The 15348-nt window shown below is 48.7% G+C and overlaps 1 protein-coding gene across 2 annotated transcripts in view; it reads left to right on the top strand.

Annotated features, from left to right (window-relative positions):
• STAG1 (STAG1 cohesin complex component) overlaps positions 1–15348 on the top strand; it is a 1292585-nt gene that overhangs the window by 1252732 nt on the left and 24505 nt on the right. For both annotated transcript variants that reach the window (XM_085634343.1, XM_085634344.1), the window contains exon 33: positions 5196–5276. In XM_085634343.1, the coding sequence (XP_085490469.1) occupies positions 5196–5276 (81 nt within the window). The remainder of the gene's footprint in view (positions 1–5195; positions 5277–15348) is intronic.

Consider the following 15348-nt stretch of genomic DNA (forward strand, 5'->3'; position numbering starts at 1 on the left):
CCCAGACCATTCCACTCCAGTCGGGGGAAGACTCCAACAATTCCTTCCTGTCTGGACCAACATCACCTCAGACAGGTGGGTACAACAGATAATTCAATCAGGTTACTGTCTCGAACTAACATCTACCCCCCCAAACATACCACCCAAACAGCGTCCAATGTCACAAGAACATTTGTTTCAGCTAAAGCAGGAGGTAATCTCCCTCCTACAAAAAAGTGCACTAGAACCAGTTCCCCTGCCCCAACAAAACAAAGGAGTTTACTCCCTGTATTTTCTCATACCAAAGAAGGACGGCTCTCTAAGGCCTATTCTAGCCCTAAGACCCCTAAACCTATACATACACTCAGGCCATTTCCACATGATCACACTCCAACAAGTCCTTCCTCTGCTTTCACAGGGCGACTTCCTTGCTACCCTAGACCTCAAGGACACCTATTTCCTCATTCACGCCACTCACAGAAAGTATCTCAGATTCGTAGTGAACGGTCAGCACTATCAATTCAAAGTACTCCCATTTGGAGTCACAACAGCACCATGAGTGTTTACCAAGTGCCTAGCGGTGGTCGCAGCACACCTAAGAAGACAGCACATTCACGTCTACCCATATCTGGGCGACTGGCTCATAAAAGCCAGCTCATACAGCCCGCCACGATCCAACTACTCCACAACCTGGGGTTCACAGTAAACCACACCAAGTCCCATCAGCAACCGTTCCACACACAACAATACCTTGGTGCCACAATAGACACCTCAAAAGCGTTGGCCTATCCCTGTCCCGCCAGGATGGCAAGCATACAGGCTCTTCTCACCAAATTCCAACCGCAACACTCTCTTCCAGCTCGAGTGTTCATGCAACTCATAGGGATGATGTCCTCTTGCATATTCATAGTGCCTCATGCAAGACTCCAGATGCGTCCTCTCCAAGAGTGCTTAGCACGCCAATGGAACCAGGCTCAAGGTCCGTTAACAGATCTGGTGTTTGTAGACGGTCGTACTCATCACTCTCTGCAGTGGTTGAACACCAAGAACCTTTCCAAAGGACGACCGTTCCTAGAGCTGGTTCCTCAAATAGTTATGACAACGGACGCATCGCTCTCTGGCTGGGGAGCTCACCTACTACATCACATCATGCAGGGCGGGTGGACACCTCAACAAAAGTTACTCCACATCAACCACCTGGAGTTACTAGCCATATTCCTAGCCTTTGAAAGCATTTCAAAAACAAATATCAAGCAAGACTGCCTTAGTCCGCACGGACAACATGACAGCCATGTACTACATACAAAAACAAGGCGGAACCCACACTCTGCAGCTCTCTCAGCTAGCACAGAACATTTGGAGGTGGGCTATACCTCAGAACATTTTTCTCCTAGCCCAACATGTCCCAGGAGTCCAAAACACCATAGCCGATCTGTTGAGCTGTCAAACACAACAGATCCACGAGTGGGAACTTCATCCGCAAGTTCTTTAACCGTTTTTTCAAATGTGGAGGCAACCACAGATAGACCTCTTCGCCACCCACGAAAACGTCAAATGCCCAACCTTCGCCGCCAGATATCCACACCCATTGTCCAAAGGCAATGCGATATGGATGAACTGGTCAGGCAGATTTGCGTACGCTTTTCCGCCTCTCCCACTCTTTCCACTAGTGGTGCACAAACTACATCAACATTCCTTAACTCTCATCCTGATTGCTCCAACTTGGGCCACACATCCGTGGTACCCCACACTGCTGGAACTCTCCGTAGTTCCGCACCAGAAGTTACACCTCTCTCCACGCCTCTTAATTCAGAACCATGGAGAGATCAGACACCCAGACTCAGCTCAGCTCAACCTTGCAATCTGGCTCCTGAGGTCCTAGAATTCAGTTACCTTAATCTTCCTTCCCCCTGACTGTATGAATGCCATTAAAGAAGCTAGACGGCTTACCACTAGAGCATACTATGCAGCCAAGTGGAAACGTTTTGTAATATATTGTCATAACAACAACACCAATCCCCTAGATGTGTCTATCCAACACATCATCGGCTATTTACTACACCTCCAAAGATGCAACTTAGCTTACACGTCACTTAGACTGCATCTTGCGGCCATAGCAGCATATCTACAAAATAGACAACATCTATCACTTTTCTCAGAGTACCTGCCATAAAAGCCTTTATGGAGGGCCTCAAAAGAATAATTCCCCCCAGAATACCACCTTCACCTGTGTGGAATTTAAACATCATTCTCACAAGACTAATGGGTCCTCCATTTGAACCTCTACATAAATGTGAGCTACAATTCTTAACATGGAAAGTTGCTTTCCTAGTAGCCATTACTTCTTTACGAAGAGTTAGCGAACGACAAGCACTAACGATTCAGGAACCCTTTCTGCAGATGCATCATAATAAGGTTGTTCTCCGAACTAATCCTAAAGTCATTTCTCCCTTCCACCTCAATCAATCTGTGGAGCTGCCTGTATTCTTCTCGCAGCCACAAACAGTTGCAGAAAGAGCTCTTCATACCTTAGATATCAAAAGAGCATTGCTTTACAGCATCAAGAGAACATAACCCTTTCGTAAGACCAAACAACTTTTCGTGTCTTTCTCACCACCACACAAGGGCAACCTCATATCAAAATCTGGGATAGCTAGGTGGATTGTCAAATGCTTACAAATTTGCTACCACAAAGCAAAACGTACATTATCTGTTCCTCCTAAAGCCCACTCTACACGAAAGATAGTGGCTTCAATGGCATTTTTAGGGAACATTCCCTTAGATGATATCTGCAGAGCAGCTACATGGTCTACGCCGCACACATTCACAAAACACTATTGTGTAGATGTGCAAACTAAACAACAAGCTAGTGTGGGCCAGGCTGTACTCAAAACACTATTTCAAACACTGCAACAGATACTGGTTGTCGCCGCTAGGAGGGGATACTGCTATACAATCTATGCATAGTGTGTAATCTGCAGCTCATATGCCTCGAACGGAATATGCCACTTACCAGTATGCATCTGTTCTTGGCATGTAGAACTGCAGATCTACACACGCCCACCCGCCTCCCCGGCTACCTTTATCTGTTCCAGAATTATCTTATTTAGATGCAGCATACATGGGCATCTTTCCTGTTTCTTACAAAGCTCCATCATTTCCCTGCTGGGGAAAAACAATCTGAGGATGGAGCCGATGCCCATGCGCCCTATGATCCAAAGGAGGAGTCACCTATCTTGTGACTTCCAAAGACTCTCAATGGCGATCTATGCATAGTGTGTAGATCTGCAGCTCTACATGCCAAGAACAGATGCATACTGGTAAGTAGCATATTCCTTCTGCATTATGGAGCGGTTTGTCCTCATCCAAACAATCCATCGCTCTGTGAATATTCTCCTGTGTCATATACTGCTGTCTGAGTCAGTAGACCTTTGTCAGTTTAACAGGCACATTCCAACAGGGAGAGGCAGCCACTGCTGCTTATATGAACAATGTCCCTATCCCAGACATTTACAGGGATGTAGCCAGAGATCGTATCACATGTTCAAGGCGTTGGTGCTGGATTTTGACTCCATGACACATGTCTGAGTCGACCAAGATCCCCAGTGTAATTTATTTGTAAAGAGTCCTCTATTCCTCAATAGGTTTTCTGGTTTCTATCCTGTGAGGTCATGGTTAAGTTGATACTCTATTCGGTTTATGATACATGGGTAACTAAAATCCCTATCTGCCTGTCTCTGATTTCCTTATTACATGCGATTAGAGAAGTCTCTAGTAGTCTGTAATAAAGAAATTAGGTGCATTTCAACTGTAATAAAGTACTGTAGGTAAGTTCTGACATCACTGTGCCTGCTGCAAGAGCCAGCAAACAAGGTGATAGGCAGGTCGCCGAGCTGAATTATAGCTGCAGTTAGGACAAGGAAAATGGTAACTGGCATTTCCTTCTGCTATTTTTCTCTAAAAAGATAAGTGATCTGAAAGTAGATATTTATGGACCATGTAAGAAAAAAGTTACCAAAAATTACTGCTTATTGGTGCGTAATTTCACAGTACAGATTATGCTTTTATTATTCTTGTCTGTTCGACTTTATTCTTGTTGTCTGCAATGAACGTGAAAGGGCAAGACAATAAGGATGTAAGTGGTTTGTTGAAAGTGTGAGGGTATGATCAGGAATTATAAGTGATAAGCTACTCCCTCCATACTTTATAAGGATATTGCAAACCACCTCTGAGTTCCATGACTTCAACAAAATAAACTCTACCTTTGGCTATTTGTTGACCCCAAAAACAAGCTCCATGCTATGGCAGTGCAATTTATGAAAAATGTAAAGGGACAGTCTGTTTTCACTCACAATATGAGTGTCATTTCACAATTGCTTTTCAATATAAAATGCTGTTTTTGGTTGGCGTTTTTCATCAAGTTTGCGTTGTCACGACGCTGGATTTGAATTGGCTGCCATTTTGTTTATGAATTGTCTTAAAATATTGCTTTCTAAAGGCAAGTTTTATTAATCTAAATTATTTTGAAATCGAAATTATACATTTAGAAATTTTCTACCGACATTTTGCCATGTCTGAAGATATTCTGTTGATGAATTTATAGAGAATACCCATGATGAAGAACGTTTATGACTGGTAACATACTTTTACTTTTGACATAAAGGCTCTGGAATCTAGAAATTAGGCAACTTTGCATAATGAGCAAAAGGCGATGCCTTTATCGAGTTGATTCGTCATTTAAAGTAGTTCTGCTTTTGCAGTGACACTTACAATGACCTGCTGCGTGTTTGAGCATATTTAAAAAATCAGTCTGCTCCAGTCGCACACTTTGAATGTTTGAATGGATGAACAGAAGTGGACTATCCATCAGGAAAGCAGTAATGGAGGTTAAGTAATTTGTTCTATGATGATCAAGCAGTGAGTCCAGTCCAGGCTATGCACAATGTTGGCATGAGATGAAAGCTGGCACGGTGCTGGACAGAAGATGGAAGTAGGTGTGTGAGACGGAGCGCTGTGCGGAGTTTTCTGTAAAAAGCACAAATCCCACTCAATTTGTAGGCTTGAAAATTATCTTAGTAATGTTCCGGCTTTACATAAATGCATGGTGTAAAATGTTTGCACAGCTAACATCTTTTCTCCCTAACTTAATAGTGTAGATATAAAGAAAGGTACCCTATGAAAGTTAATAGTTAAATTATTCTAATTTACTTTTTCAGCCGGCATCAAGAAACAGAAGGGAACGCGCAGAACTTAGGCCCGACTTCTTCGACTCGGCAGCCATCATAGAAGACGATTCGGTAAGTATATTTACAATATAGATCGTCTCGTTTTTAGTGCAGATTGAGTGCATGTCTATAATTGACTTGATTTAAACTGAGCTAGCTCTGATGCCCAAAAATTACTTGATACATGCAAATCTGTCATAGTTTTCCCCGGGGCACAAGTCGAGGATACACGCGGGTAGACTGCGTCTAGCCACTCTTTTCACACTGTGGATGCCGTGTACCCTGCCAAGAGTTGGGCCACACAGAAATATTCCAACCTTGTCCCGATGTAATTTTCAGGCACCAGGAAACATTCAGCAGTGCCTGCACGTTGTCTGCCTTCGTTACAAGCAGCAACGTGCAGCCAGGGAGGGGGCTCTGTTATTTGAAGTTCCAGCTGGGCCCAAAACAAAGGCTGAAATTAAGTGACCATCAGGCCTCCTTTTGTTGGAGTATCCTGGTTGTGAGCTATCGGTACCATACACCGAATTGGATTGGAGGGGAAACAAAGGCTCAGGTACATAAGAGAGGCATGTTTCTGACTTTGTCCCTGTATATGAGATATTCGTGCATTGTAAGAATGTCAGGTGAGTTGGTCTGTCCCAGTATTGACTCAAAAAAACAATTTAAATACCACTAATTTGTTTTTACTTTTATAGCGCTATAGTGCTGCACCTCCCAATGCAGGGTGTCGGAGCGCTTTACATCACACGTACACATTGACAATAAATCATGTGTGTAAATCAGTGTACAGGATGGGTTGTTGAAGATATTGAGGGTTACAAGGTGTAGGAGTCACATGTCCGTCATAGATCACTGTGCTATATTAGAAGGATTGCAATTTATGAACTGCAAGTAACAAAACGATCTTGGTTAAAAGGAGTAAACCACTTAACCATTTACATAAAATAAAAATATAATCTCTGTTACATAATTTGCTTTCCAGGAGACCTATTAACCCTTTATGCTACTTTGATTCAAAACTAGGACGGGACAAAACACAGATCTCTCCAGCAAGTGCATTCACCTCCAGAGTTATCTTACCTATATTATTCCCTGTGATTTACTGGGCACACACAGATCTACAGCATGTGCCTTAACTCCATAAGATATTTTAAAATGCAGACTTTGTAACCAATAAAGCAGAACAGATTTACTGCCATGTTTCTCCTTGTGGCCAGATTCTTTGTGGCAGGGTTTAAAAAAAAAAGTATAAATCTGAAAGAGACACGTTAGTGATAGATTCCTTACCTTAGAATATCCCCAGGCGTCAGACTGGATCCGGAAAGTTTCCGTCAGCAGTACCCCTGCGCGTCGCTGGCATCATAGCCCGCCGAGATGATGTCGTCAGAGCTACTTAGACGCGCGCTGACGTCAGTTCTTTCTTTTTCCGCACAGCAGCGCAGATCTGAGAGAGCGGTACCCCTAGTTAAAAGTTTTAACTTGGTTTCTGACAACTTGTTTTGTCATGTAGTTGACTCCTGGTGCAATAGGGATGCCCGGGTTTAAGTCCTGTAGGGCCTGCCGGCGAAACATTTCGGTTTCGGACCCTCACGACGTGTCTCTTCTGCTTGGGCCACGCCCATGACCCCGAGGTGTGCCCTGATTGTCGGGCCATGGCGCCAAAAGCTTTGCGGGAGCGTTTCCGAAAGTTGTTGGCGGTCCGGCAATCGGTTCCGCGCCGATCGAGGTCCCAATCCCGTGGGAGGTCGAGGAACCGGTCGCAGAGCCATCCGCATCGCTCGTCTGAATCTGGGACAGGTAAGTCTAGGCGCCATAAAAAGAGAAGCGACGTCGCTCTTCCTCTACCCCTCACTGATCGCGGGACGCGGTGGAGGGGGTGGCCGCTAACTGCCCCGCGGCTCCGTTGGAGCCTCCGTTGTTGCCTGCGGCCTATCCACCCTTTCCGGGCCCGCATGCGACTTCGGACGAGGTGCAGGTCCTCATGTCGGCCTTGTGCCATTTGTTTGCCCCGCCGGGTTCCTCCGGAGCGCCTTCGGGCCCCGCGGATCCGTCGTGAGTGTTTACCTCCGTGCCGCTGCCTCTGGCCTCGGGTACGCCGGCACCATACCCTGCGGTGCCGCGGACTCCGGCCTCGGCGCCGGCCCTGGATCTGGCTTCGGTGCCGCTGACGCCGGGCGGCGCCGAACCGGGGCTGGTATCTTACCCTCCCATTCCATTTCTTGGAGGGGAGTTTATCCCATTTCCCAGGGCACCTCGTCCTTACCGGCCTCTTCAGCAACCTGTGGACGAAGGGGAGTACTGGGAGGGGTCTGAGGATCCTCTTGCAGCTCAATGCGAGGATGAGCCTGAAAGGGAAGGCGATGTGGAGGGTCCAGTGGATCTGGATTTCTCTCCACACCCTGGTACTCTGTCCCCTTCTTCCGTGGCCACAGAGGAGGTTGGGATTTTTTCGGTGGTGTTGCATAGGGCAGCTGAGGCTCTTAACCTAGAGCTCCCTTCTGTACCTATCAGGATTAATCTCCTGACTGATGTCCTGCAGCCGCAGTCGTCCTCTGCGGAGCCGTTACTGCCCTTCAATGAAGTGCTTAATGATATCCTGTTGGGCACTTGGATCAAACCTAACACAGGAGTTCCTGTAGATAAGGGTGTGGCGTGCCGCCAGCGCCGGGCGTTCCCAGCTTTCTCACACAACACCAGACACCTGAGAGTCTGGTTATCCAGGCTTCTGCCTCGCCAAGTGCGTTCCCTTTTGCTCATCCGGACAAGGAATCTAGGAAACTGGAGCAATTTGGGAAAAAGATTTTCACATCTGCCAGCTCAGGGTGTCGGGCGGTGAATGCTGCGTGCCTGCTAGGCCACTATTCCCATTCTGTGTGGGACACTGTGGCACAGGTGCTGCCTCAACGCCCTGTGGAAGCAGGGGCGGTTCTCTCCCAAGCCATTACCGAAGCGAGAGATGCTGCAAAATTTACTGTTCGTTGTGGGCTTGACACGGCCGATTCTCTCGATGTGGAAAGTGCCCTAACAGTGGTGCTCCGTCGTTATGCTTGGCTCCGAACTACTGGCTTCTCTGGGGATGTCCAGAACACCCTGTTGGACATGCCCTTTGATGGTACACGCCTCTTTGGTGAAAAGGCGGATAGCACCCTTGAACGCTTTAAGGACTCTCGGACTACGGCCCAGTCCTTGGGTCTCGCCACCACGCGTACTCCCTCGGGGTACGCTTTTCGGTCCTTTCGAGGTCGGGGCGCCCAGGCGCGTTCCTTTCAGACCCGCATGCCTGCGCAGCCAGTCTTAGCGCAGCCGCGGATGTGGGACCCGCCGTGGTGGGTCCCGAGGACAGCTGACGGGTCAGTCCACCACCTCCCCTGCCGCCGCCTCTAAGCCTTCCTAGTCCGGTGTTTCAGGCCCACCTGACACCAGTGGGTGGCAGGATTCGCATCACCTTCCCGACTGGCGCTCCATAACTTTTCCGGCACATGATGAAGGTGGGGTAGGTCCACAGTCCCTTAAACAGGCGAGCACAATTACTCAGCCAGTTTACCTAGACGGTGCCGATGAAGCCTACTCTCCAGACTAGAGGGGTTGAGCATAGGTTCCTACGATAAGAGTACCTATCAGCGCTTGGACACGTTACCCTTAAATAATAAGGTAATACAGGTTCACAGGCTCCTCCTGGAATCTATTCTTATTTCACTACATTACTTTCACCTTTATCACCGGTCCTGACGAAGCGCCAATGGATCCCTTATGGACCAGTACTGAGTGCGAAACATGTTGATCTCATTTCTTAGTTGACTTTTAACACAACAGCACCCATCCTGAGAGCAGCAGCTAGTCATGCATCTGCCCTCTAGATTTTTTTCCAAAGAGGTGCTCCAGGATCCACCTTGTTTTAATTTACTGATTGGACCCGTGAATAAAAACCTTGGTTCTGGGTTCTATCTAGTAATTTTAATACACTCACTCACCTTCCTTTTAGAGGCCCACACCCCCCCTGCACAACTGTGGCGACTCCTCAAAAGATCTCCTCTAAAGAGCCCTCTTGCGGGGCCCGTGAGGGACTGCAGCGCCACCCCCACGAGGAGCATCGCCCTATGATGAAGCATGACACCCGTAAGGGTGTGTGAGGGTACTAAAATCTAAAGGAGAAATTCCTCGACCACTCACATTGACTCTTCTTGCTTGTGAGTTGCAGTTACCCAACCGGGCTTTCTTTTCACCTTTTCTGAGGAACAACTACCCCCTGGGTATACATGCTCCATAACCTCGGACAGGTGGGTTCTGCAAATAGTCCGAAGGGGCTACTCCCTCTCCTTCGAATCTACCCCTCCAGCCATGCCACCTCAGTACCACCGCGTGTCGGGGGAACACTTGGCACTTCTCCAGCAGGAAGTTGCGGCCCTCTTGGCCAAGGGGGCCGTCGAGCGCGTTCCGACGCCAGAAGTAGGTCGTGGTTGTTATTCCCACTCCTTCTTGGTTCCAAAGAAGGATAAAGGTCTGCGCCCTATCCCCCAGGCAGTCGTCTTCCACCTCCAGACTACAGCCGACCTCCTGCATTTGCTGAGGTTATCCATCAACGTGCTGAAGTCGCACCTGATTCCCTCTCAGAAGCTCCTCTTCACCAGAGCGGTTCTGGATACGGCGCAGTTTCAGGTTTATCCTCCCGAACAGCGAGTCCGGGACATTGGGGCTATGATTCCGATCTTTCGGCCCTGGTCCTGGGTTTCGGTCAGGAAGACACTGAGGCTGCTGGGCCTCATGGCCTCCTGCTTCCTGCTAATCGATCATGCCAGATGGCATATGCGGGCTCTGCAGTGGGACCTGAAGTTCCAGTGGACGCAGCATCGGAGAAACCTGTCCGACTACATCCAGATCTCGGAGGGCACTGCACAGGACTTGCAGTGGTGGCTCAGCGTTGGGTCAGCGGCAGATCAGAGGCCTCTGGTCTCCGGCGGAGTCCAAGCTCCATATCAATCTTTTGGAGCTCAGGGCGATCCTACTTGCACTCAAAGCATTCCTTCCCTCTGTCAAGGGGAGAGTAGTGTAGGTGTTCACAGACCACACCACTGCCATTTTTTACTGCAACAAACAAGGCGGGGTGGGGTCGTGGAACCTATGTCAGGAGGCTCTACGTCTCTGGACGTGGCTGGAACATTAAGGCATTTCCTTGGTGGTTCAACACCTGGCAGGTACCCTGAACACCAGGGTGGACGAACTCAGCCGCAGGTGCATGTTGGATCACCAATGGCGTCTTCACTCGTAGGTGGTGCAAGGTCTCTTTCAGCAGTGGGAAGAACCTTGGTTAGATCTATTTGCCACCGAAGAGAAAGCGCAATGTCAGCAGTTCTGCACGTCTGAGTTTCCAAGGAGGCACTCGCTAGGCGACGCATTTGGTCACAAGTGGAGTTGCGGTCTGTTGTACGCCTTTCCGCCTATACCACTTCTGCCCAGAGTGCTGAAGAAGATCAGGTGCGACCGGGCCCAAGTCATTCTTGTGGCACCGGACTGGGCTCGAAGAGTTAAGTATCCCGAGCTACTCAGTATGAGCATGGATCCCCCGATCTGACTGCCTCTTCGGGAGGATCTCCTGTCGCAGCAACAGGGTACGGTCCTCCACCCGACCCTGTCCAGCCTCCACCTCCTTGTGTGGAGATTGAGCGGTGACAGCTGATTCAATTTGACTTGCCTCCTGAAGTCTGTAATGTATCTCCCAAGGGGTTGTCTTGTGCATTAAAGCCTGTTACTCTCTGGCTAAAAAGGAACCTCCGGTTAGGCTGCGCGGCCATTCTACCAGGGCGACAGCAGCTACCACAGCATTGGGACGCAGTGTCCATCTGTCAGGCGGCCACTTGGGCCTCGTTGCATACTTTCACTAAGTACTATTGCCTTGACGGTCAGGTCCGGAGAGACGGATTCTTTGGCCGTTCGGTTCTCTGTGACTTTCTGGTGTAATCTCACTTCGCAGACCCACCACTGGGGTTGGTATTGCTTGGGTATGTATTCTAAGGTAAGGAATCTATCACGTGTCTCTTTCAAATGCACAAGTTACTTACTTGTGTATCTGTAAGAGACATTAGTTAGTGATAGATTCCTTACCGCCCGCCCATCCTCCCCATTCTGCGAACTGTTCTCTAGGGTTCAGGTCATCCCTTTCGGGGCCCTAGTTCTTTTGCATCAGTAGTCGGTCTCTGGCATGGCTCTGCGCTTCTGGCGCAGAAAAGTTGTGTACAGAACTGACGTCCGGGCGCGTCTTAAGTAGCTCTGACGACGTCATCTCGGCTGCTACGACGCCAGCGACTTACGCGGAGCCGTACGACGACGCCTACCGACGCGCAGGGGTACTGCTGACAAAAACTTTCCGGATCCAGTCGGACGCCTGGGGATATTCTAAGGTAAGGAATCTATCACTAACTAATGTCTCTTACAAATATATCATTACACAAGTAAGTAACTTGTGCGTTGAGGCCCAGATTTTGCGTTGTAGTTCTCACTTTTTTGGAACAACCCAAACGCAAAATCGAATTTGTTAAATATTGTAATGCGCTCAAATGTACTCATGATAGGCCTGCTAACAGTTGCCTAGCTAGGCCTTGTGCTGACCGTGTCGGTCCTTGCTTTTGCCACCCACAGAGCGGGGGTGTGCTTGCGTTTCCTGCGTTTGCCTACCGACGGCCGCAGGTAAGAGCGGGGGTGTCCGAACCGCTGCCCCCAAATCTCGAGCCGCCCAGGGCACCCCCTTGCTACGCCTATGCTTGTTGAACATATGCGTTGGATCTTAAGATCTGTTGCCACTTCTTGTGAGGTTCTGGAAAGGGATGCCACATGCGAAGTCCTGCACCGTGATGCCACTTGCCATGGCACTTGCATACTGGCTGATGACGGCTGATAGCCAGAAACCGGTCCTAGGATGCTTGATTCCGGTCCAGGTAAGACATGGCTTGGCAGTTCGGGCTGGACTGTTCCCATGAGGCACAGGGTCAAGACTGATTTGCATATGGCCATGTCTGAACTGGGGTGGCGTAGTGGGCAAAAGAACGATGGATTTAACCCAGATCTCTTGACTGGGGTAGAATGTCTGCATTGTCAGCATTCCGTCCATCATTTGTTTGTTGTAACGCTTTTCGCCCTAAGTGGGATGGGTATTCCCAGACGTGGGACCCGTGCTCACTACGCCACTGGAGTCAAGCTATCCTTGCTGATGACGGCTGATAGCCAGAAACCGGTCCTAGGATGCTTGATTCCGGTCCAGGGAAGACATGGCTTGGCAGTTCGGGCTGGACTGTTCCCATGAGGCACAGGGTCAGACCGATTTGCATATGGCCATGTCTGAACTGGGGTGGCAGAGTGGGCTAAAGAACGGTGATGGATCAAGCCCAGATCTTTTGACTGGGTGTGAGTGTTTGATTGGTTCTGATGCTCCGTCCATCACCACCCCCTTTTGTACCTTTAATATTTTGGCAGTCTATTGGCACCCCTCACACCTACCTGCTCCCTGCTGACGAGAGGCAATTACCTCGAAACACGTGTCCAGGGATGGCATTATTTTTTACACTCGTGGCATAGGCGTACTCTCCGCTGCCACTACAGTATCCAGAGTTCTATGGGGCTATTTGCTAGTATGACGAGCAGTGTGCGACCTACTCTGTTTTTGTATTTAAGCTCCTTTGAGCGCGTTGGGCTGACGAGCCTTGGTACCGCACCTGCGCGCCGTGAGAGGTATTTTACCTTTAATATTTTGGCAGTCTATTGGCACCCCTCACACCTACCTGCTCCCTGCTGACGAGAGGCAATTACCTCGAAACACGTGTCCAGGGATGGCATTATTTTTTACACTCGTGGCATAGGCGTACTCTCCGCTGCCACTACAGTATCCAGAGTTCTATGGGGCTATTTGCTAGTATGACGAGCAGTGTGCGACCTACTCTGTTTTTGTATTTAAGCTCCTTTGAGCGCGTTGGGCTGACGAGCCTTGGTACCGCACCTGCGCGCCGTGAGAGGTATTTTACCTTTAATATTTTGGCAGTCTATTGGCACCCCTCACACCTACCTGCTCCCTGCTGACGAGAGGCAATTACCTCGAAACACGTGTCCAGGGATGGCATTATTTTTTACACTCGTGGCATAGGCGTACTCTCCGCTGCCACTACAGTATCCAGAGTTCTATGGGGCTATTTGCTAGTATGACGAGCAGTGTGCGACCTACTCTGTTTTTGTATTTAAGCTCCTTTGAGCGCGTTGGGCTGACGAGCCTTGGTACCGCACCTGCGCGCCGTGAGAGGTATTTTACCTTTAATATTTTGGCAGTCTATTGGCACCCCTCACACCTACCTGCTCCCTGCTGACGAGAGGCAATTACCTCGAAACACGTGTCCAGGGATGGCATTATTTTTTACACTCGTGGCATAGGCGTACTCTCCGCTGCCACTACAGTATCCAGAGTTCTATGGGGCTATTTGCTAGTATGACGAGCAGTGTGCGACCTACTCTGTTTTTGAGGCACAGGGTCAAGACTGATTTGCATATGGCCATGTCTGAACTGGGGTGGCGTAGTGGGCAAAAGAACGATGGATTTAACCCAGATCTCTTGACTGGGGGAGAATGTCTGCATTGTCAGCATTCCGTCCATCATTTGTTTGTTGTAACGCTTTTCGCCCTAAGTGGGATGGGTATTCCCAGACGTGGGACCCGTGCTCACTACGCCACTGGAGTCAAGCTATCCTTGCTGATGACGGCTGATAGCCAGAAACCGGTCCTAGGATGCTTGATTCCGGTCCAGGGAAGACATGGCTTGGCAGTTCGGGCTGGACTGTTCCCATGAGGCACAGGGTCAAGACTGATTTGCATATGGCCATGGCTAAACTGAGGTGGTGTAGTGGGCAAAAGAACGATGGATTTAACCCAGATCTCTTGACTGGGGGAGAATGTCTGCATTGTCAGCATTCCGTCCATCATTTGTTTGTTGTAACGCTTTTCGCCCTAAGTGGGATGGGTATTCCCAGACGTGGGACCCGTGCTCACTACGCCACTGGAGTCAAGCTATCCTGGCTGATGACGGCTGATAGCCAGAAACCGGTCCTAGGATGCTTGATTCCGGTCCAGGGAAGACATGGCTTGGCAGTTCGGGCTGGACTGTTCCCATGAGGCACAGGGTCAAGACTGATTTGCATATGGCCATGGCTAAACTGAGGTGGTGTAGTGGGCAAAAGAACGATGGATTTAACCCAGATCTCTTGACTGGGGGAGAATGTCTGCATTGTCAGCATTCCGTCCATCATTTGTTTGTTGTAACGCTTTTCGCCCTAAGTGGGATGGGTATTCCCAGACGTGGGACCCGTGCTCACTACGCCACTGGAGTCAAGCTATCCTGGCTGATGACGGCTGATAGCCAGAAACCGGTCCTAGGATGCTTGATTCCGGTCCAGGGAAGACATGGCTTGGCAGTTCGGGCTGGACTGTTCCCATGAGGCACAGGGTCAAGACTGATTTGCATATGGCCATGTCTGAACTGGGGTGGCGTAGTGGGCAAAAGAACGATGGATTTAACCCAGATCTCTTGACTGGGGGAGAATGTCTGCATTGTCAGCATTCCGTCCATCATTTGTTTGTTGTAATAATATATTTTACAACCACTTTTATTCTGCATATTGGCTTGTATATTGTCTCACTGCGGTGATCTCATTTATTACACGTTTTGGCTACCATGGTAACTTTTTCATAAGAAGCAAGGATTTAAAATGTTTGGTGCGAGCAATGTAGGGATATATGATGTTTGGCGGGAGGAATAATCTCTATTGTACTTTAAAGGTTTTTGCTGTTCACTTTGTAGTTTGTTGAGTAGGTCGATCTTCACCCTCGTTGCTCAGTATGGTCAAGGAAGTTATTTGCAGCATCCTTATGATGTACAGTAACGGATAGTTTATACCATGTATTAATCAATAATGAGAATGTTTTTCTCCAAATTACATCTTCAGTGTTTATTGCCAGGTATCAAGTATTTATAATGTTTGACGTTCATTTAAAAGCTACCTGTGTAGATTGGCACCCTTGCAACTCAGTAGTTCTCAGACAAGAGCTGAATGCCGCCACAATAAGATGCCCTTGGTAACAGTGAGATGTTTTGAGGAAATCTTGGAAACTG

The sequence above is a fragment of the Triturus cristatus genome, chromosome 11, assembly GCF_964204655.1.
Source record: "Triturus cristatus chromosome 11, aTriCri1.1, whole genome shotgun sequence".
NCBI classification, from domain to species: domain Eukaryota; kingdom Metazoa; phylum Chordata; class Amphibia; order Caudata; family Salamandridae; genus Triturus; species Triturus cristatus.